Genomic DNA, 21,943 nt, shown 5'->3' with positions numbered 1-21,943 from the left:
TGGCAGTTGCCTGTATCAGCGCTTTAAGGACATCTTCCATTTTGTGTTCTTTTTTTTTTTGTCGCTGGGTCAATAGAGGGCGCAATCCCACTCTGCCACCATGTGTAGCAGTGTGACTGGTTGTCACGGCAGACAACGGCAGGAATAGCATTCACCCAGAGACAGAACTGTAGTTTGAGCAGTTTTGCGCACTTTTATTAACTGAAAGACAGTCGGGCCACTGGCCCTTTAAGAACACAAACAAAACAAAAACCTAATTCAATTTTTAAAGAAACCCTAAACTATAATCCTTAACTATAATCCAGTTCAACAAGACACAACACCAATCTCAAAATACCTTTCTTTTAGGTGGCTGTGTGGTCCAGTGGTTAAACAAATGGTTTTGTAACCAGGAGGTCCTCGATTCAAATTCCAGCTCACCTACTCACTGTGTGACCCTGCACAAGTCACTTAACCTCCTTGTGCTCTGTCTTTCAGGTGAGATGTTCTTGTAAGTGACTCTGCAGCTGATGCATAGTTCACACACCCTAGTCTCATATCTTGTAAAGTGCTTTGTGATGGTGGTCCACTATGAAAGGCGCTATATAAAGATTATTATTATTAGGTCTTGTCACACAGGTTGCAGACAATCCTTTTGCCTCCTTCTGAACCCCCCCCCCCCCCCCCACACACACACACACACACACACACACACACACACACACACACACACACACACACACACCTGTTCCAATAATTACCTGGATAATTACCAATTTCCTTAATCAGATAATCTATCTCTAGTGATTAGTCTACTGGTACTGCAGCAAACCACTTTAATAGGGAAACAGAGCTCTGGTCATTCTCACACTTACATATCTGCTGACACACATACACTTGCCTATTGCTTTTCTCTTATTCTGTAAGTACCTCTTTTTACCATTTTTGCTCACACCATTTTTCTTTATTTTCATTATTGTTTGCTGCTGTATCATTTGCAAGACATACCTTTTATAACCTTGCAAAGTTGTACTCTTGGAGTTTTAAAAAGTACATTTGTTGTACAGCAATGCAAATATTACTTCTTTAACAACATCATAAAATATTACCATGTTCCAGCAGATGGCAGCAAAATACCACTTTCTGCAGGGGTTACTGTAAGTAGTTCATAGTTTATTAACTGTTGCTTTTTAGGAATAATTTTACTATACTTATTCCTCTGCACCTTTAGCGCAGCATAATACTGTTGTTAACAACAACCCAAAATATTTTCATTAACATAAAACTTTTTTTCTATAAATCAAAACAAAAAAGTTATTTTGCAAAAATAATATTTTATTATTATTAATTATATTATTATTATTTATTATAATTATATTATTATTAAATTTTAAATAACTCATGTTATAATTTTAGCCCATAATTTCCATATTACTGAATGCATAAACTTCTCTAAAGATACTAAGGGTACACGTTTCAAGTATTTTATCTTAAACCTTAGACACAGTTGCACCTGAAGTGAATCATAGTCAATCAGGGACCAATTCCATTGACAAAGTAGTGGCAGCCAAACTTGTATGAAATGAATCTGCAATGTAAAAGACGTGGCAGTTTTTGTGCCTGAAAACACAGTCAGAATCTGAAGTGAAAACAGCTACTGCCATAAGGTAGTGTATCTATGTGCAGCCACAACAAATTAAACCTATAAACACATGTCCCTTTCATAACTAACACACACACACAGGGCAATCTGCAGCGCTTTCTAGGGAAGCAGTTAACTACTGCATTATCTAACTAACACCTCAATAGTGCTTTCTTTTTTTTATAATATTTTGTTTATTGTTTTCAGTTACACAATAAATTACAACCATATTTTACAAACAACATCATGAATGTATTGTAATTGAATATGAGGGTTTGTTCCTGTTTTAATTGCATATTAATATGTATTCATAAAATGTGTTAAGCACTCCAAACGTGTGTACTACACCTGAATCGATGCAGGGACTTGCTTTATTAACTGAATTGGGACTGTTTCGTTTCTTAAATTTAAAGGGGAAGGAAATGGCGGGACTTTATGTGTTAAAATGATTCGTCAAGTGCTAAAGATAACATTTCCCACTCAAACATCCTTGTATTTATCATATAACACAATAAACGACTTAAAACTACGACAACCGGTACTAATTGTGATGTGTTCTGCCATGTTGACAGGGTTCACCCGTGACGTCACTGGTGGAGCGCTTGACCGGCGGGTTTGTAAATAAAGATGGCAAATCTCACAAGAGCACTGAAAGTGACAGCTCTTTATCAGAATTTCAAGAGCTACAATCTAATGATAAAAAACTTGCCATTGCCTTATGAATTTTAGCCAATCACAGAGCACACTGAAACTGAAAGAAAGGAGATTCCTGGGAATCCGATCCAGACAGTGAGAGATCGGGATTCTGACAGAACAGCACACAGTTTCTGGTGCAGCTGCTGTAACTGCTAGGTGCTACTGCAGTTAAGCTTCAAAATAGCAATCCATTAATTGGGCACACAAAATATAATCATTTGAGTAAATATCAATTATTGTAACGCCCACTTGCATTTTCACTCCATTCATTTCCACGCGACATTATTATTTTAATATCATTGCAGTTGAGTAAAAACTTGTGCACAACAATTAAACACAGGGGGTAATTACGACTTAGTAGCGCCAGGAGAGAAAAAAAAAAAACATTCGCAACAAGCCTAAAGCATGCTTAACACACTAAATATGTGAAACAGACAATGCAGAAATCCCTGGCTAAAACATCATCATAATAATAATAATAATAATAATAATAATAATAATAATAATAATAATACATACATACATACATACATACATACATACTTACCCTTACCACAACATGCAGACTTTATATAGGTCAATCTGATCTTTACTCCAAAATATCTGATTGTTTATTTATTTATTTATTTATTTTTTTAGCGTTATTGGATATTGCGAAATGTTAATTATATAACAGTTCATTTTGAAACTCCAAAGAAGCACAAACCATATCAGTCAGTTTTCTTTAATGTTCACAATTTATTTATATGCTGTTTGCCAGGAATGCATGCCTGAATAAAATGTAGAGCTTATTTTATTATTGTATTTATTTTTTGACAGCGTACTTACAAACACTTTCAAAACTGATTCGCTGGTAGGATGGGACCAGCAAATCAGATGCTAGTTAACACAAGCAGGAAAACAACAGCACGCCCACTGCTTGCCTGGAAGAAAGACTGTAAATAGCAAAGCAGGGTGTTTGGTGCAGTTTTGTTGATAAACTTAAATGATGTTATTAACTATGTGCATTTAAAAATGTAATTATTGAATCGATTATCCAGTATTATATCGATGTACCCTAGTCAAAAAATCCTACTGGGGCAGAGGCACTGTCACTGCAGTGCAGTAAAGCACAGGGATCTGTAATTCCAATGTGTTTATTTTTTTTCTATTTTTAAGTCATTGCCATTGAAGATGAGGAGCTAGAGCGTAAAGTGACAGGGAATGTTTTAAAGCAAGTTTGAGGTTAAACAATAGACCCCAGGCCACGCTCCGTAGAACCCTTAAATGGGAGTGACGTCTCTCAGTAACGATTGCTGTGCAGATAGTAAAATTGACTGTTGCAGACTGTCGATGAACTGATTAGTACGGTGAGGTTTATATAATTTTTTCGTACTTTTTTTTTATATAAATGAATTATAGAAATTAATCTTAATTTATAATTAAAAAACAATTTATTTCTATAAATTATTGTCCGACTCGAAGCTGTTCTTATTTTCTCATGTTCTTACCACATTTAAACAGTTTAATACATCTCAGGTATACATTTATCCAACATTACAAATGTATAAGCTAAATATATACACATACGGACGGTACAAATACGGCTAAATACATACACATATATAAATAGCTACCGATATCTCTTAATGTTTTGAATCCCTTTAAAAAAAGACGTTACATTTTTATTGTCTGCGCGTGCCGCAGCCAGGCGTCACTGTGGTAACTCAGTTATGGTAATCTGCTCTGAATAGCAACGCTGTATCGACTGAAGTGCATCCTGCGATTCCAATTAACAATGTATATATTTGGGGATGGTAAACACATTTAAAGAAGATGAATGAGCTAATACTGACTTAGGACTGGACCGAATCAAAACTTCAACCCACCCATTAATTGCAAATTACAAACCCAGTATTAATGGCGGGTTCCCTCTATGGTAGAAGGAATAACCTTCTGACAAATAAAAATGGCCACCAGCACCAGGTTTTTAATTTGCGATTAGCCGGTGTGTCCAATCTTGATTTGGTCCAGACCTTTGACTAACTTTTGCTTTTACCCGCACAACACATTAGAAAATAGACAGTCATTATTTATCTGTGCCTTGTGAAAAAAAAAAAAACTCATTTAAATGAGACATTTGATTTGATTATATTTAATAATATACATAAATTACATGGAAATCGCTCATTTCCGTTTCTTCTTCCTGATTTGATCTGTCTTCATTCTTGCACTTTAGTTTTAATCTGTTCTTTTAAAGTATCTTTAAAATTGTATTTTGTTTCAATAGTAAGTGTGCCTATATGCATTCCAACATCTCTTGCTGGTTGGATTTTTCTCATCTTTTTTCAGTTTTACTAAAGGCAATGTATTGGTTTAAAAAAAATAATAATTGAATGGCACAGTATATGTTAATTCAATGGATTGAAGACCCCCCCAACGTGGGATGTTTTGCCCATTTTAAAAATTGTAAATGGCAACTGCATCGTGGGTAACATCTGCGATGTAGCCTATGGAACAGAAAGTGGTCCAGCAAAAATTGTCAAGGTTAGTAAGTAGACCTATCTTTCTAAATACAGTAGCCTCCAGAATTATTCATACCCTTGATACAATGTAACTGAAAGTGGGTTTTAGCAAAAAAAAAAAAAAAAAAAAAAAAAAAAAGAAAAACATGAATATTTGTAAAACTATCAGTACTAGATATTGCAAAAACATGTCTGTCCAAAATAGTTGCATTTTAATTTACAGGTGAATAAATTTGAACATCTAAAACTATGAAAAACATGCAATTATTTTGGACAGATATGTTTTTGCAATGTCCAATACCGGCAGTATTATAATTTTCATGTTTTCATTTATTTATGCAACTGAATGTACACTTGCATTTATTTTGCTAAAACCAATTACATTAATTCTGGTGGCTACTGTATAATTCTGTAAACCATTCTTCCAGTGCTTTAAAAGTATATTTTATCTATTTAAATATTTTATGTTATTAAGATTTGGGAGAATTTAATTTGTTGTTACCTCTTTATTACTAGAATTGAATAGAGAATTCACTGAAAATCCCTGAACCCAGAACTGATGAAACTTGTCTTGGCAGTGGATTTCGTGATAAACATGCCAAACAATTTACACACAGTGACAGTGAGACTGAGGATGAGGTTGCTACATGTTTTGATTTATTGCTTTTTTAAGGTCAATGTTTAGCAACTTATACTAATAGCAGCCGATTTTTTTTAGGGGTTTCAATGCAAGATTGCAAAGCTTGAAGAAACAAGAAATGCTGTGAATACAAAAAGCAAGAATGCAAAGAAGACTGTACAAAAATATAAGGAGGACAAAATGAATACACAGGTAGGATGAGTTACAGATAACTGTTTAGTGATCTTGTTTTTTTTTTTTTTTTTTTTTTTTGTAAGTGTATATTTATTGGTTGATTTCAAAATAACCACTTATCTTCTAATTCAAGCATGTGTCAGTGTTATTGTGGTGCTTCATTAACTTCTGAGTAGAGCACTAATATGACACGGTAACCACTTTTGTAAAATGGTCCAGCTCATCATCAATATTTTACAAAAATGAGAGAAAATGTGTACCCTCAGAGAGTTTGCAGGAGCCATTTTTCAGTATTTGTAAAGAAAATAAATGTTTGTATAAACTTTAAAGAGTTTGCATGCAAAAGCAAAGCACTGAAAGAGGGTTTTAAACTTTTTTTTTTTTTTTTTTTTCTCATGTTAGAGATCTGCTACTCAATGTGCACCAAAAAAGATGAGGACATTAAGATTAAAAACTGAAAACAAAAAAAAAGATGGGTTCTAAAATAGTGCTTCAATGTGAATATGTTATACAAAATAAATAAATAAAAAAACATAAAAGACATAATTGATACAAATCAGACAAAATGAATATGTTAGTACTAAATTAAAGAAATATTTCCAAAACTGAATGAAAACAAAGATGACTGCCCAGGAACTTCCACGTTGCCCTGTGCTTATTATTATTTTTTATTTTTTGCAGATTTCATAAATGCAAAAACAGGAATGAAAAAAAAAAAAAAAATCAAACAAGCTATCTCTCAGAAATGTAGTGATGTAGAAAAAATATCAAAAAGGAAACTGAGTTCTGAAGATTAAATTAATAAATACTATTAATAATACACTTTTTTGTAGGATTTTCTTATGTGTGAAAGTCAACTGTTGCAGTGTATGTTTTTGCTCTGATGATGTGTAATACTGTTTGAATTATAGAGAACCTAAGGAATTATATTATTATTATTATTATTATTATTATTATTATTATTATTATTATTATTTACAGAAAATCTAATAGGAATCTTGATAGAAATCCAATTAAAAATAATCCTGTTGGAATCCCATAGAAAAAACCTAGTAGGAAATCCAATAGAAAAATCCAATAAGGAATCCAATTAGAATCCAGCAAAAAATCCTATTGGAATCCAGTAGAAAATCCTGTAGTAATCCTATCGGAATCCAGTACAAAATCCCATAGGAATCCCTTTAGAATCTAGTAGAAAATCCTACTGGAAAGGTTCCAGAACCCTACAGGATTTTTCTATTGGATTTCCTAATGAATTTTTTCTATGGGATTTCCAATAGAATTTTTTCACTAAGGTAAATAGTGAGGAATGGAATTGATCGAAAAATCGATTTTCGATTTTGTCATAGCAGCCCTAGTAACTGCACAGTAATGCCGACTAGTGAGGAATGTGCTGCTTGTTTTGAAATTCCTCGCATACAGCAAAGAATTCCTGAAAAACTCTGTCAGGCTACAGGTCAAGGTGAGCGTTACTCCTTCGCGCAAAATGCCAGTTTAAAAATTGTGTGCCTGGATGGAGAGGTGCTGGACACTGCACTACTGCTTTTTACAGACATTATTATTATTATTATTATTATTATTATTATTATTATTATTATTATTATTACTATTAAAGTTTTATCATTTTTCCTGTGGGTATAGTTTCTTTCTCACAAACCGGCACCGCTAAAGCCACCTCTTGTCCACCTTTGGATCTTTATATTGTCACTCGGATGTGGAAGCCTAAAGCACCGTACTTGTGTGCATATTCATTCTCCTGTTACTGCAAGTGCTGGTCAAAGATCTGATCAAAAAATCCGTTTTGTACACAAACACATTTTCATGATCTGGCTAAAAATGAGCCGAGATCCAATCTTTTTATTTATTCTTTTTATCCCATAGTACAACCGGTCCCAGGCCACTGCTGCCAAGTGCATTTACTTTACAACTACAACGATGGACATATGGAAACTCATGTAACATTACTTTACTTTGTTATACATTACGATTAAGTCACAATTACAAAGCTCTGAATTGCATGTTAAAATGTGACATTTTCCAAACAATTTGCACTTCACACACTTTAAATACTTCACCCGCTGCCTTCTCCAACCAGTGACATCACAGGAGTAATTTCCAGCAATGGCGGATGACAGTTTGATAGACTGTGAAATTTAAACAGCTCATTTGACATACACTGATCAAAAACAATCAAAACAAACCTACATCGCTTTCCCATATATCTAATCATTTACAAACAAAACCAAAAAAAATATATATATATCCTATCCCCTTTAAAAGATTTAGAGCATGGATGTGTAATTTGTGCAAATATTATTTTATGTAAATGCATACTGATAATACTAATAAGATTATACATTGCAAGAGGATTAACACAGCATGGATACGTACAGTAATCTCAAAGCTAGTCATATGTCCACTTTTTAAATTAAAACCAAAAAATAATGAAGTATAAGATAATGTTTTCATTGTGGTTAATGATAAAAATCCATTGAAGTTTAAAGTTCTAAACTGGCAAAGGTTTTACATTATCAACTTGCCTTAAATGTTTTAGACTATGATTATACTGTTTATCTAGAGAACTACGTGATCAACTGGAATTTTGAAACTTGCTAAAGACAATCTTTAGCACAGGTTATTATTAATATCAGAATATGGGAGTCATAGTGTCTGTCTGTATGTGAAGAAAACCCCTTCTCCAATTATAATGACACCTGCTAAGAACAGTATTTCTTTATCACAAGTTATTGAGAGTTTCATAATGTGTTAATGTATGTGAGCTCCATTCACACAATAGTTTCCTATTTAAAAAGGAACAATTATTGAAAGTCAATTAACACCATATTTGGTACTGTTAGTATGCACTGTGCATTTCTGTCATGCCTTTAACTCAATTTTTGTTCACCTTGAGCTACATACTGTAGAGCAAGGCTTCTCAAACTCGGTCTTCGGGACCCCCTTATGTCTGCTGGTTTTCATTCCAACAAGCTCTCAATTACTTAACTATACCCTATTCCCTATACCCTTAACTGAACTAATAATTAAACTGATCATTTGCTTAAATTAGACATTTGTACTTGTTTTCAGCTCTAACAGTTGCAGTTCAAGTTACTAACTTGAAATATGCAACTGTTCAAGAGCTGAAAACAAGTAAAAAAGTCTAATTAAGCGAATTATCAGCTCAATTAAGGGTCTAGTTAAGTAACTGAGAGTATTAACAATTTGTTCAGAACATTTCATATGTACCAGAATGACAGAAAGGATACAGCCATATAAAGATGTTATATCTATTTGGGCCCTTTCGTAGATATCACATCTTTATATCGCTGGATCCTTAATGCTAGCTTTGGCGGTTTTTGTACTTTTTTTGACCACAATTCTTTAGACTACTGTCTTTAATTTCAGTTTTATTTTATATATCCGAACTTGGCTCAATTCTACCTGTCACATTTAAATTTAAATGTCTTTACTTTCTCAGAACAGGGAAATCATTGTCACATAGTTGCAGTTTATTGCTCTGTTTAACTAAAACGTGATGCAACTCCTCTAGGTTGTTGGGGGTTACACACATTTAATGCTGGGATAATTACTTTAATTTTTTTAAGAAGTATTTTTTTGCTATTCGAATACTCCACACATTGACATTCTCATTCATGCATTCAAACATGCCGGTTGCATGTGAATTCTGTTGAAGAACAAAAAGTAAAACAGAATCCAGGAAAAGATTTGTAGGTGCAGTGCAGAATCTGTAGGAGTATCACAGCACCACTGCCTTGCTACAGTCCCTAGAACAAAGAGCTTGTTAAACGAAACTGATTTATCGTGTTAAAAATGAAGTTTGTTGAGTAAATATTTAGCTTTACATATTAAAAACTGGGTTGCGCACACTCCATCATTCCAAACATACCACTTTTGATTAACGTACTGTCTTTTTTGTTTGTTTGGTTTTTTTATTCTGTATAGTACAGCACCACACATACTGCTTAAGAGTAGATGGCTATATTATGAATGTTAGGAGTTAGCCATGCTGCCAGTGACAGGGATACATTTATCGATTATCAAAAGGACAGAACTGTGTATAATTGATTACTTAGATGAGATGACCACAGCAATCTGTTTGTCATTTGAATTTCTACCAACAAAACACATTTAGATCTTATATTATGCTGTAGATATTATTCTCCAAATGGTGTAAGAAAATTATTTTGAGCATTTTTTTGATCACAAGAACAGTGTAAGACTATCAATCCAAGTAGGCAAACAAACTCAGATTTACTCAAGATTACAAAATGCATTTTTAAATTAAAAACTAATTACATAGATTACCAAATCTGAACGAACAGATTACTCAAGTAATCAATGTCAATATTCAGATTTGCAATCGATCATTTAATGAATCCCTCAGCACACCACTACGCTCATTAGCACGTGAAATACAGAACCCTTCCTAAATTATTTTGAATGGCAATGCAATCACACTATAATAACAATGCATTTCTATACTGGGAGCAATAGTAACACACAGGTAGCTACAGTATTTGCAGAATGGCACCACAGTGGTTAACTGCAGTACCATGGTAACATAATGTAGGAGTCTAGTGTGCTACCAAATATAATTATTCACTATGATTAATTGCTGGGGATGTTGCAGCATGTTATTGGTTATTCTTACATTGGCATTACAATGTAAAACAGAGATCCAGTCACTCACAACCCACCTGTTATGGGTTCTGCTGATTTAGAATATGGCTTGTAAAATGACTAGTTAGTCCAAAGAAAATGTGATGCATTTTAGTATAAACACAAAGAACTGCCCAGCTGATAATACAGTAATTGTGAAAGTTACAGTCCCATGCTGTTTCTTCATACCTGAGAATCTGGTAATCTTTGAAGGGCACCTTCATTTCACATTTTCACTGCATGAGACAAAGCTGCTCATTGAAAGTATTTTAAAGAGACGGGGAATTAAAACTAATGTAACCGCTGAGAAGAGAAACACCATCTAAGGAATTGAAACTTGAAAGCCTAGGATTTTGACTCAGTTTTTTTTTTATAACTTGTCCTGACATATTTACTTTAGTTTTTTCTTGAACTAGGCTTTCAGTATGCTTAGTTTTTATTCCACAGTAAGCTTTTATAAAAGCGCTTCCGAGAAAGTAAGAGGAACAGCCTAAATGTATCCATACCATCCTCAGGTCTGCACCAGCTTGACATGCTCAAATCTATTTGGTGTGCTGATAATACTCAATTCTGTGTATTCACTCTGCTGTCTACTGGGTCGGCCAGGGTGTCCTCGACTCACCGCGCACCAGCGACCCCTGTAGTCTGGCCGGGCGCCTGTGGGCTTGCCTGTTAGCTGCCCGGGAGCTGCGTTGTCCTCCTACGCTGTAGCTCCTGGGAGGCTGCATGGTGAATCCGCAGTGTGTAAAGAAGAGGTCGGCTGACTGCATGTTCGTCTTTGCCGCTCCCGAGTAAGCACAGGGCTGGTAGCGGTAAGCCGAGCATAAATAAATAATAATTGGCCATTTCAAATTGGGAGAAAATAAAAAAATAGTTGGCAACGACAAAATTAAAAAAAAATAAAAATAAAAACAATATAAAAAAAATCACCACGAGCGTACCAGAGTACACAAACAGCAACGTGACTGACTGCCGAGAAGAGATGAATAAAGACGTCAGTGATGAATACATAAGTAGCATCGTGACTTACTGTTGATAAAACGTTACTGCCCGATCTCAAATCATCCATGAAACACAGGTAGTCAGTTTCAAAGAAGAGTCATTAGCTTCCTGAGGAATTCAAAGAAGCTTTTACAATTTCAGCATTTCTAAAATACAACACCAGCTTGGACAGACCCCCATATTTGGGAGAAAAACAGATGCAAGTAATCTCCATGTGCGTATGTTATGTTCTGTTGGTGCTGTGCATACCATTCTGACTTGTGCTTGAAATGTGATCAGTGCTGTTGTGGTTTTGGGTTACATGTTGCCTGATGTAGTGGAGTGTTGTTTTGTGCTTGTTGTTGCCAGGATATGTGATGCCGTAAGTGAGTGAGGGGTGTGTGTACGACAGAGACACCATCTTAAGTACTATTGTACACAGCACAATAAACAAAGTCTGTAGTTAATCTACAACAACACTGTTTTATGTAAGTTTTGTATGATACAACAGCGTAATTGAGGTTGTATCTTTGTAAATGCATACTTATTTGATGTATTATTTTTTCCTCAAATTGAGGGTGATAAACTTGGGCTGCATCTTAAATCCGAGGGCATTTAAATTCGAAAAAATACAGTATTTACATGCACATTAGATGTATACAGTATACTGTACATGTACTGTATATGGTCATTAATTGGAAAACTTAACGATAATTTAGCTTTACCACACTGGTATCATTATTATGGTTGCCTATTGATTGTATAAAATCAATTTTAACCTTATGTAACACTTACCATGTAGGAATAAAGAACAGGCATCCCCATCCATCCATCTGCCAAGAGTCTACTAGTCCCTGCAGCACAGTTCTGTCTGAACCTCCACATAGGAAATGTCAGGCCAAAAGTTTTGTAACGCGAGTCAGCATGTTAGACAATGAGAAATGAAATGGAGCAACACTCTTACAGTGGCTTGCGAAAGTATTGACCCCCCTTGGCATTTTTCCTATTTTGTTGCCTTACAACCTGGAATTAAAATGGATTTTTTGGGGGTTTGTATCATTTGATTTACACAACATGCCTACCACTTTGAAGATGCAAAATATTTTTTATTGTGAAGCAAACAAGAAATAAGACAAAAAAAAAACAGAAAACTTGAGCGTGCATAAGTATTCACCCCCCCAAAGTCAATACTTTGTAGAGCCACCTTTTGCAGCAATTACAGCTGCAAGTCTCTTGGGGTATGTATCTATAAGCTTGGCACATCTAGCCACTGGGATTTTTGTTCATTCTTCAAGGCAAAACTGATCCAGCTCCTTCAAGTTGGATGGGTTCCACTGGTGTACAGCAATCTTTAAGTCATACCACAGATTCTCAATTGGATTGAGGTCTGGGCTTTGACTAGGCCATTCCAAGACATTTAAATGTTTCCCCTTAAACCACTCGAGTGTTGCTTTAGCAGTATGCTTAGGGTCATTGTCCTGCTGGAAGGTGAACCTCCGTCCCAGTCTCAAATCTCTGGAAGACTGAAACAGGTTTCCCTCAAGAATTTCCCTGTATTTAGCGCCATCCATCACTCCTTCAATTCTGACCAGTTTCCCAGTCCCTGCTGATGAAAAACATCCCCACAGCATGATGCTGCCACCACCATGCTTCACTGTGGGGATGGTGTTCTCGGGGTGATGAGAGGTGTTGGGTTTGCGCCAGATATAGCGTTTTCCTTGATGGCCAAACAGCTCAATTTTAGTCTCATCTGACCAGAGTACCTTCTTCCATATGTTTGGGGAGTCTCCCACGTGCCTTTTGGCGAACACCAAACGTGCTTGCTTATTTTTTTCTTTAAGCAATGGCTTTTTTCTGGCCACTCTTCCGTAAAGCCCAGCTCTGTGGAGTGTACGGCTTAAAGTGGTCCTATGGACAGATACTCCAATCTCCGCTGTGGAGCTTTGCAGCTCCTTCAGTGTTATCTTTGGTCTCTTTGTTGCCTCTCTGATTAATGCCCTCCTTGCCTGGTCCGTGAGTTTTGGTGGGCGGCCCTCTCTTGCCAGGTTTGTTGTGGTGCCATATTCTTTCCATTTTTTAATAATAGCTTTAATGGTGCTCCGTGGGATGTTCAAAGTTTCTGATATTTTTTTATAACCCAACCCTGATCTGTACTTCTCCACAACTTTGTCCCTGACCTGTTTGGAGAGCTCCTTGGTCTTCATGGTGCCGCTTGCTTAGTGGTGTTGCAGACTCTGGGGCCTTTCAGAACAGGTGTATATATACTGAGATCATGTGGCACTTAGATTGCACACAGGTGGACTTTATTTAACTAATTATGTGACTTCTGAAGGTAATTGGTTGCACCAGATCTTATTTAGAGGCTTAATAACAAAGGGGGTGAATACATATGCACGCACCACTTTTCCGTTATTTGTTTTTTAGAATTTTTTGAAACAAGTTATTTTTTTCATTTCACTTCACCAATTTGGACTATTTTGTGTATGTCCATTACATGAAATCTAAATAAAAATCAATTTTAATTCCAGGTTGTAAGGCAACAAAATAGGAAAAATGCCAAGGGGGGTCAATACTTTCGTAAGCCACTGTAACTACTTTAAATTGGGAGACTGCTTGTCTAACAGATACACAGTTGTCATGCGTTATACCGCCCCCTTTATAACGCCACCCTCGCATACTGCAGCTATTCTCTCTGCACAATGTCACCAATATATAAATAGTGCTATTTTTACCCGTTATATCGCCACCCCCTGTCCACCTTCTGCCAACTTCTCTAGCTAAGCAAACATAAATCTAAGCATTGTAGTTTCCCTCACTGTAGCACCAACAAAATAATCATGGCCAATTAAAACAACAAAGTTATGCAGTTAACCTTTTGACTCGCTTTCCTAATTCGTTGTTAACTGAATGTTCATACCAATGTCATCAAGACTCCCGCTCCCATAGCAAAACAGAAAGTACAAAATGGGGAGTCAACCCTACATTTAACACCTGAGCAAAAGAAAAAAGAAATCTGCATGTATGCATCTGAAAGTAAGAAAGCAAGTCAGCAAGACATCGCAAATGTTTTCTTGCCTAATTGAGCCATATATTGTTAATCGATGGGAAACTGGAGACATTCTAATGGATAAAAACAAATCCAGGCGTACCATGATGGAATGGGTCGATTTGTTTAACCTGAAAAAGGCTTGACACAGTCTAAAATAAGTGACTTATAACCACAGTAAATGTAAAAAAAAAAAAAAAAAAAGTTGAGATTTGTTTGTTTACGTGCAAGTTTTGCACAAATGAAGGCTGACTTAAGCATCAGTTTTGTAAACATTGACGTTAAATATTCAGTTTTGTAACAATAGATTACGTGTATCCATAATTATATATATATATATATATATATATATATATATATATATATATATATATATATATATATATATATATATATATATATATATATATACACACACACACACACACACACACAGTACCAGTCAAAAGTTTGAGTACACTTGCTGGAAACTAGGTTTTTTTTTCATAATTGACAATGTTTTACGTTGTATACATTCCTGTAGATACTTAAAAATGAAAACACGTGTCACAATATACAAAAAAAAACATAAAGAGTATCAAAGCAATGTTCAAGAAAATTGAAAATTGTCTCTAAATCTTGGATTCCTCAAAATAGCCACCCTTTGCCTTAATAACAGCCTCACAAACACAAGGCATTCGGTTAACAAGTTTCAAAAGGAAATCACCCGACATGTCTTCCCAGCTCTTCTGCAGCAATTCCCAGAGATATAGGGCACTTGTAGGTATATAGCTTTGGTTTGACTCTTCTGTCCAGTTCGTCCGTTACAAGTTCTATGAGATTGAGGTCTGGAGACTGGGCAGGCCAGGTCATTAGATTGAGTTTTCCTTCACTTTCCTTCTTCGCCAGATAGTTCTTGCACAAATATGAGGTGTGTTTCGGGTCATTATATTGCTGAAGAATGAAGGACTGCCCAACTAGCCGCAATCCTGATGGAATGGCATGCCTCTGAAGTATGCTATGATAGCCATGCTAGTTGAGCTTGCCATGTACTTGGCAAAGATCACCAACTCTGTCACCAGCAAAGCAACCACAGACCATGACACTGCCTCCTCCATGCTTGATAGTAGGAACCACACATGCAGAACTCATGCGCGCACGCTCTCTGCGCCTTACAAATACTCTGCGTCTTTCAAATATTTCAAATTTTGACTCATCGCTCCATAAGACCAACTTCCACTCCTCAGACGTCCAGTTTCTGTGTTTTTTGGCCCAGGCAAGTCTCTTCCTCTTATTCTGCACTCTTAACAATGGTTTCTGCAGCAATTCTTCCAGTCAGGCCAGCTTCACGCAATCTTCTCTGAACAGTTGATGTTGAAACATTTATAATTCTAGTAGCATTTAGCTGAGCTTCTATTTCAGGGGCAGTTAATTGCTGGTTACGCAGACTTGTGACTCGAATGAAACTGTTCTCTGATTCTGAGGTCACCCTTGGCCTGCCTGACCTTGTTTGATCCTCATGAGTGCCAGTTTCTTCAAATCATTTGATGGTCTTGGCTACAGCAGTTACAGACATTTGCAAAGTTCTTGCGATTTGTCTTAAAGGTTGACCTTCATTTCTTAAAGTAATTACAGACTGTCCTTTTTCTTTGCTTAACTGAGCGTATTTTGCCATTTTCTGCTCCCTTACATTCAGGAATGACAAACTTGTGCCTATGCTGCCTATGTTTATAGTAATCATGGACCCTCACCTGTTAACTGGTGACAAAAGGTTAATTAGGTAACATGCTAGTTAACTCAGAGAAAATCTAACAAAGACACCTTTATACTTAGGCAGGCATTCTAACACCGTGTTATACACATTTTAGACTTTTAACTGACTTGGGCTTCAGACTGAAATCCCCTTGCTTTGGATGACCATTTCTTTGAAATTGACAAGATTTACATTTTCATTTAAAAATCAAAATTTTTAATGCAATTCACTTATGATTATCAGCTTATATAAGTACACATATCATATAATGAAATACTAAGTGTTTATAGACAAGTTTATACAGTTAAAAGCATAGATAATCATGAAAAACCTGATTTCAAGCAGGTGTACTCAAACTTTTGGGTGGTACTGTGTGTGTGTGTGTGTGTGTGTGTGTGTGTGTGTGTGTGTGTATATATATATATATACTTTTCATTTTAAAAAAAGTGTTTGCCTGTACATATTCAATGTTTTTTGTTTTTTTAACTACTTAAAAAAGAATGCTGTTGAGCTTAAATTGCTTTGTAAAATAAATAGATTGCATCGTTCAATGGGGGATAATATTCAGCAGGCTTACAGTCGCGCCACGAACATTGAAGTTTTTTTTTTTGTTTTGTTTTTTTAAATGGTACACGTTTTTGTTTTTATGGAATTGTAGTTAAGGTGATTTGACACTAAACGAGTGTCTATTTTTATTTATTATTTATGTTTTTTTTTAAGTATAAACTGTTCCTCAAAATTAACCATGTATCTTTCATAAAGATGGGAAAAGATGATAAAATGTCACTAGTAGACCTACTATTGTGTTAAGAACTAGTACTGTAGTTTTAAAAAAGATTAATGTTTTATTAAAATGGCCTGGAGATACTGTAATTGTATAACTAAAAAAATAAAACGTTTGAATTTATTGCAAACATAGAAGGGTGTGTGTGTGTGTTTTTTTTTTTTGTTTTGTTTGTCTTTGTTGACCCTCACTATAAACGCCACCCTCGCTTATTGCCCATTTTTGCCCATGGCCCTTACCTGGCTGTATGGCTGGATTGACTGTATTATAAACTTCTTAATACCTATGTCCATACTGGAACATACAGTTTATTCACCTTCTTGTTCTGGAACACTGTTGTATAAGGAATACAATTTCAGGATGCCCAGGGTAATGAGACAATGAAAAATCCTTTGCTTACAGGACTCCTCAATCATGGACTAAACTCCCTGCTGACTTCAAGGCACCTGTCAATGTTAGTGTGTTTAAGACAAGACTAATGTACCACCTGCTGAACCTAATTATTTGTAATTGATATGTTTTGCTGGTGATGGATGCCTTTGTAATGAAAATGATGTATTTAAATGTATTTGCTACCCCGAGGACATATTGGAAATTACATATGTTTAAATGAAAAAAAATAAAATTGCAGAAAAATTAAGTAAACAATGATGTATGTTGGGCATTTGAGCTATAAATGTGTATTATATAGGATTCAGCATGATGAAAAAGCTAACCAATACCTTCTATTCTTGGACATACATTTTAAGGTATGTTCATGGTCCTGCTATGCTAACACCACCATATTTAAAAACGAAACTAGGTGGCAGACAAATGTCAGAAAAATGCCTAAGGGCCAGAAACACTTCCTAGCAAATTCATCTTGTGTTGCGGCCACTAGAGAGCTGTGTAGATGGGTGCATCTATTACTTTTGACTGAGAAAGTGTCAATAAAACTGACCTCATCTGACCTGGTGCAAGCTGGAGCTGTCTGATAAAAATGTTGCTGACACACAGAGATAAGCCAGCAACTAAGGGGTATAAAAACTATAAAAACAGCAGGTACATGGATGTGCATTTGAGAAGCATCAAGATCATGAATACTCTGCAACGGCGAGTCCGATGCTTCTTCCAGGAATTGGTAAGTCATATCACTGATTAATTTCTGTTAATGACCAGCGGCCACATCATTGTGCTTAATGATAACACTGTAACAAATGTTTTTTTTTTTTTTGAGGCATAAGCAACTAGGAAATAACACTTACTACCCAGGAACAAAAATTGTGTTACATAGTGTAAGAATTATGCTGTAAAATGTAACTTTTGATTATTGGGAAACTTGTTCAATTCTGCTTAAATCCTTGTTGTGTATACTCCTTTATAGAGAAATACATACATAATATAGTTTCCTTACAGAAGTACATAGCACAACATTGTAAAACATTTAGGCTCAAAATATGACTTACTATAGACATTGATCACCCATTTTAATAGAAAGTGTGCTTCTGCTTACCTCTACGAATATGAAGCAGGGTATAATGGAATAACTGCGCTGTGTGTTGTGTGAAGCCATGCTTCTTTCTCAAGTGATGTCAATGTTGCTTTGCGGAATCTGGAAAAGAAAACCATGTAGAAATTATTTTAAATGAGTCTTAAAAGATGTGTCTGCAAAATAAAGGGTATGAGGGTTTTACCAGAACATACTACCTCATAAACACATTTTGATAGTATTTTATTACTATTACCTGGCATTTCTTAATGGAAAAAAAAAATCAAGAAGTACTGCATTTGAATTGAACCATGGTACATAAGTTGAATCAAACACATTTGTGATGCACATTTCATCCAGATGTGTAGTATAACTGCATGGCTATAATAACAGAAAGTTATGCTAGGAGATAGATTCATATTACAGCACTATTGGTAGTCATTCTGTTATGCACCAGTGATGATTGACCATACATATACACTTCCCCTCATGTTGCCCTGCATGCAGTTCAACACACCCCACCCAACAAACTGACACACATCAAACATGTGGATGCCACACTAGACATTGATCATGGCAGTGGAATTCATAGAGGTACAGTGTGATCTCGGTGCCACTATTATGCATTTCTCTCCTACTAGACCTGCATAAGCGGTGCCTAGATATACACAACCCCCAACATACTGGCATAGTAGTAGGCCTCATACACCTAGTGGACCATGATGATGGATTTCTCTTGTGTTCTCTGCAGAGAGTTGTACGTTGTTTGTCTTGATGATGGCTGTCTGTGGTTGCTTGTGTTGCCTTGCTCCTTCCATTGCTTGTAAGGGGGTGGGAGGGAATGCAGAGTTAGGGTTAAAAACCTTAACATTGCATTTCCCTACTTTTGTTATTTTAATCAACCCTAACTGATGCTGTGGCAGGCTGGTGAGTGGATAGTGGCCCAGAGACAGTCTGGAGTTCAAAAAAAATAACTATTTTATTATAAACACAAAAATGAAAGGGCACAAGGGCCAAAACAAAGCAATTTAAACACAAAATAAACAAAATAAAGCAAAAATACACTCACAAAAATAAAGGTTTCCAGGCTGGGCAATGCCTTCACTGGATTCAAAACATTCAAAAATCACAAACACCAAAACCAAAACACCAACCTGCTTCCTCAGCCCCCTCCTCCCAAATGAAAAGCAGAGGCCTCCTTTTATGTCAGGTGGCTGGGCACTGATTGATCATTAATTAAACTAATCATCTAATCAACCCCAGCCACCTGAACACAATGAACCAAGTAGGGGAATTTAACCCCATCCCTGCCAATTTCCAAAGAGCAGAGCTGTGCTCTGCCACACACCTCCCCCCATGTACAACATACACCGGCCGCAATCGGCCAACTCCCCCCTTCCCCCCCAACCCCCCCCCCCCCCCCCCAAGAGTCCAATTATGTCCCTTGGGTGGGCTGTTTTGGTGGGCAGGGTTGATGTCGGAGACCCCAAGACTTGTTTGGTTGAGGGGGCCCCGAATCTCCAAGGTAGCACGGCGATGACGGCAGCCCGGCTCCCTCTCGTGGCGGAGGCGACGACGGCGGCAGCGGACCCTCGGGAGGCCTAAAAAACAAAAAGGAGACACCAGCGATCCCAGGCGATGCGGAGCAGCAGGCGACCCCAGGCGATGTGGAGCAGCAGGCGACCCCAGGCGATGCGGATGCGTCATCCCTGAGCGGTGCAAGGCAGGCATCCTTGGGCCATAGCTCCTCCCCTCTGGGCTCTGAGAGCGGCGGCTCCTCCCCTCTGGGCTCTGAGAGCAGCGGCTCCTCCCCCCTCTCGGGCTCTGGGAGCGGCGGCTCCTCCTCCTCCTCCTCGGGCTCTCCTCTCTCGGGCTCTGGGAGCGGCGGCTCCTCCTCCCTCTCGGGCTCTGGGAGCGGCGGCTCCTCCTCCTCCCTCTCGGCCTCTGGGAGTGGCGGCTCCTCCTCCTCCCCCTCTCTGGCTCTGGGAGCGGCGGCTCCTCCTCCTCCTCCCTCTCTGGCTCTGGGAGCGGCGGCTCCTCCTCCTCCCTCTCTGGCTCTGGGAGCGGCGGCTCCTCCTCCTCCCTCTCTGGCTCTCGGGACGACGGCAGCTCCTCCTCCCTCTCTGGCTCTGGGGACGACGGCAGCTCCTCCTCCCTCTCTGGCTCTCGGGACGACGGCAGCTCCTCCTCCCTCTCTGGCTCTCGGGACGACGGCAGCTCCTCCTCCCTCTCTGGCTCTGGGAGCGACGGCAGCTCCTCCTCCCTCTCTGGCTCTCGGGACGACGGCAGCTCCTCCTCCCTCTCTGGCTCTCGGAGCGACGGCAGCTCCTCCTCCCTCTCTGGCTCTGGGAGCGACGGCAGCTCCTCCTCCCTCTCTGGCTCTGGGAGCGACGGCAGCTCCTCCTCCCTCTCTGGCTCTGGGAGCGACGGCAGCTCCTCCTCCCTCTCTGGCTCTGGGAGCGACAGCAGCTCCTCACCCCTCTCTGGCTCTGGGAGCGACGGCAGCTCCTCACCCCTCTCTGGCTCTCGGGAAAGCGGCTCACCCATCTCTGGCTCTGGGAGCGACAGCTCACCCCTCTTTATTGGAGTGACCGGGGCATCTCCCATGTCTACCGCCAGGTAATTAACCACCATGAGGGCAACCTCTGGGAAGGACGCCGGGTGGTGTTGTTCCTTCTATTGTTCCCACCTCTCCCCATCTCGACACCACAGTGTGTTGATAACTATGGGGAGATCGTGGACGAGGTCTGCCTCAGGGTACATCAACCAGTCCCAGATCTCCTGGGACGGTGATGAAGGTGGTGGTGCTGGAGGTAGTGGGGTGGCCCCTAATGCCCGGGGTGAACACTGCACCTCCTCCTGGGCCTGGTTGTAGGGGCATCCTGCCCAGTTGTGGCCGTCCTCCTCACACCGGCCACACCAGTTTGCCGGTGGCACATCTGGGCAGGACCGCCAACGATGGTCCTCCTTCCCGCACCAGGAACACCAGGGGAAGAGGCTGGCCGGGTCCTCCAGCGGTGGCTGTAGCAGCTTACATTTCTTCAGCTGTTGCTTGTCCTGCCTTTGCCGCTGTCTGCTCTTCTTTTCCATGTTAAAAAAAAAAAATCCCAAAAATTCCAAAAAAAAAATTAACAAATAAAACAAAATACTGCTCTGAGCCTCTAGGTGGCGCTATCCCACTGCTAACACCAAATGTGGCAGGCTGGTGAGTGGATAGAGGCCCAGAGACAGTCTGGAGTTCAAAAAAATAACTATTTTATTATAAACACAAAAATGAAAGGGCACAAGGGCCAAAACAAAGCAATTTAAACACAAAATAAACAAAATAAAGCAAAAATACACTCACAAAAATAAAGGCTTCCAGGCTGGGCAATGCCTTCACTGGATTCAAAACATTCAACCAAAACCAAAACCAAAACCAAAACCAAAACAAAAACCAAAACCAAAACCAAAACCAAAACCAACCTGCTTCCTCAGCTCCCTCCTCCCAAATGAAAAGCAGAGGCCTCCTTTTATGTCAGGTGGCTGGGCGCTGATTGATCGTTAATTAACCTAATCATCTAATCAACCCCAGCCACCTGAACACAATAAACCAAGGCAGGTAGGGGAATTTAACC

At 38.3% G+C, this 21,943-nt stretch overlaps 1 protein-coding gene and 1 long non-coding RNA gene across 4 annotated transcripts in view; one reads left to right on the top strand and one right to left on the bottom strand.

The window, feature by feature from the left end:
• The window catches only part of LOC121303441 (phospholipid phosphatase-related protein type 1), a 98,938-nt gene that overhangs the window by 45,510 nt on the left and 31,485 nt on the right, over nucleotides 1-21,943 (bottom strand). The window contains exon 2 of the mRNA XM_041234152.1: nucleotides 18,351-18,449. Within this exon, the coding sequence (XP_041090086.1) occupies nucleotides 18,351-18,410 (60 nt within the window). The 5' untranslated portion in view covers nucleotides 18,411-18,449. The remainder of the gene's footprint in view (nucleotides 1-18,350; nucleotides 18,450-21,943) is intronic.
• LOC121303447 overlaps nucleotides 17,583-21,943 on the top strand; it is a 41,544-nt gene continuing 37,183 nt past the window's right edge. For all 3 annotated transcript variants that reach the window (XR_005947796.1, XR_005947794.1, XR_005947795.1), the window contains exon 1: nucleotides 17,583-17,978. This is a non-coding gene — a long non-coding RNA (uncharacterized LOC121303447). The remainder of the gene's footprint in view (nucleotides 17,979-21,943) is intronic.

This window comes from Polyodon spathula, chromosome 2 (assembly GCF_017654505.1).
Source record: "Polyodon spathula isolate WHYD16114869_AA chromosome 2, ASM1765450v1, whole genome shotgun sequence".
Taxonomy (NCBI): domain Eukaryota; kingdom Metazoa; phylum Chordata; class Actinopteri; order Acipenseriformes; family Polyodontidae; genus Polyodon; species Polyodon spathula.
Note: the sequence above shows the minus strand (reverse complement) of the source record. Positions and strands in the feature narration are given on the sequence as shown.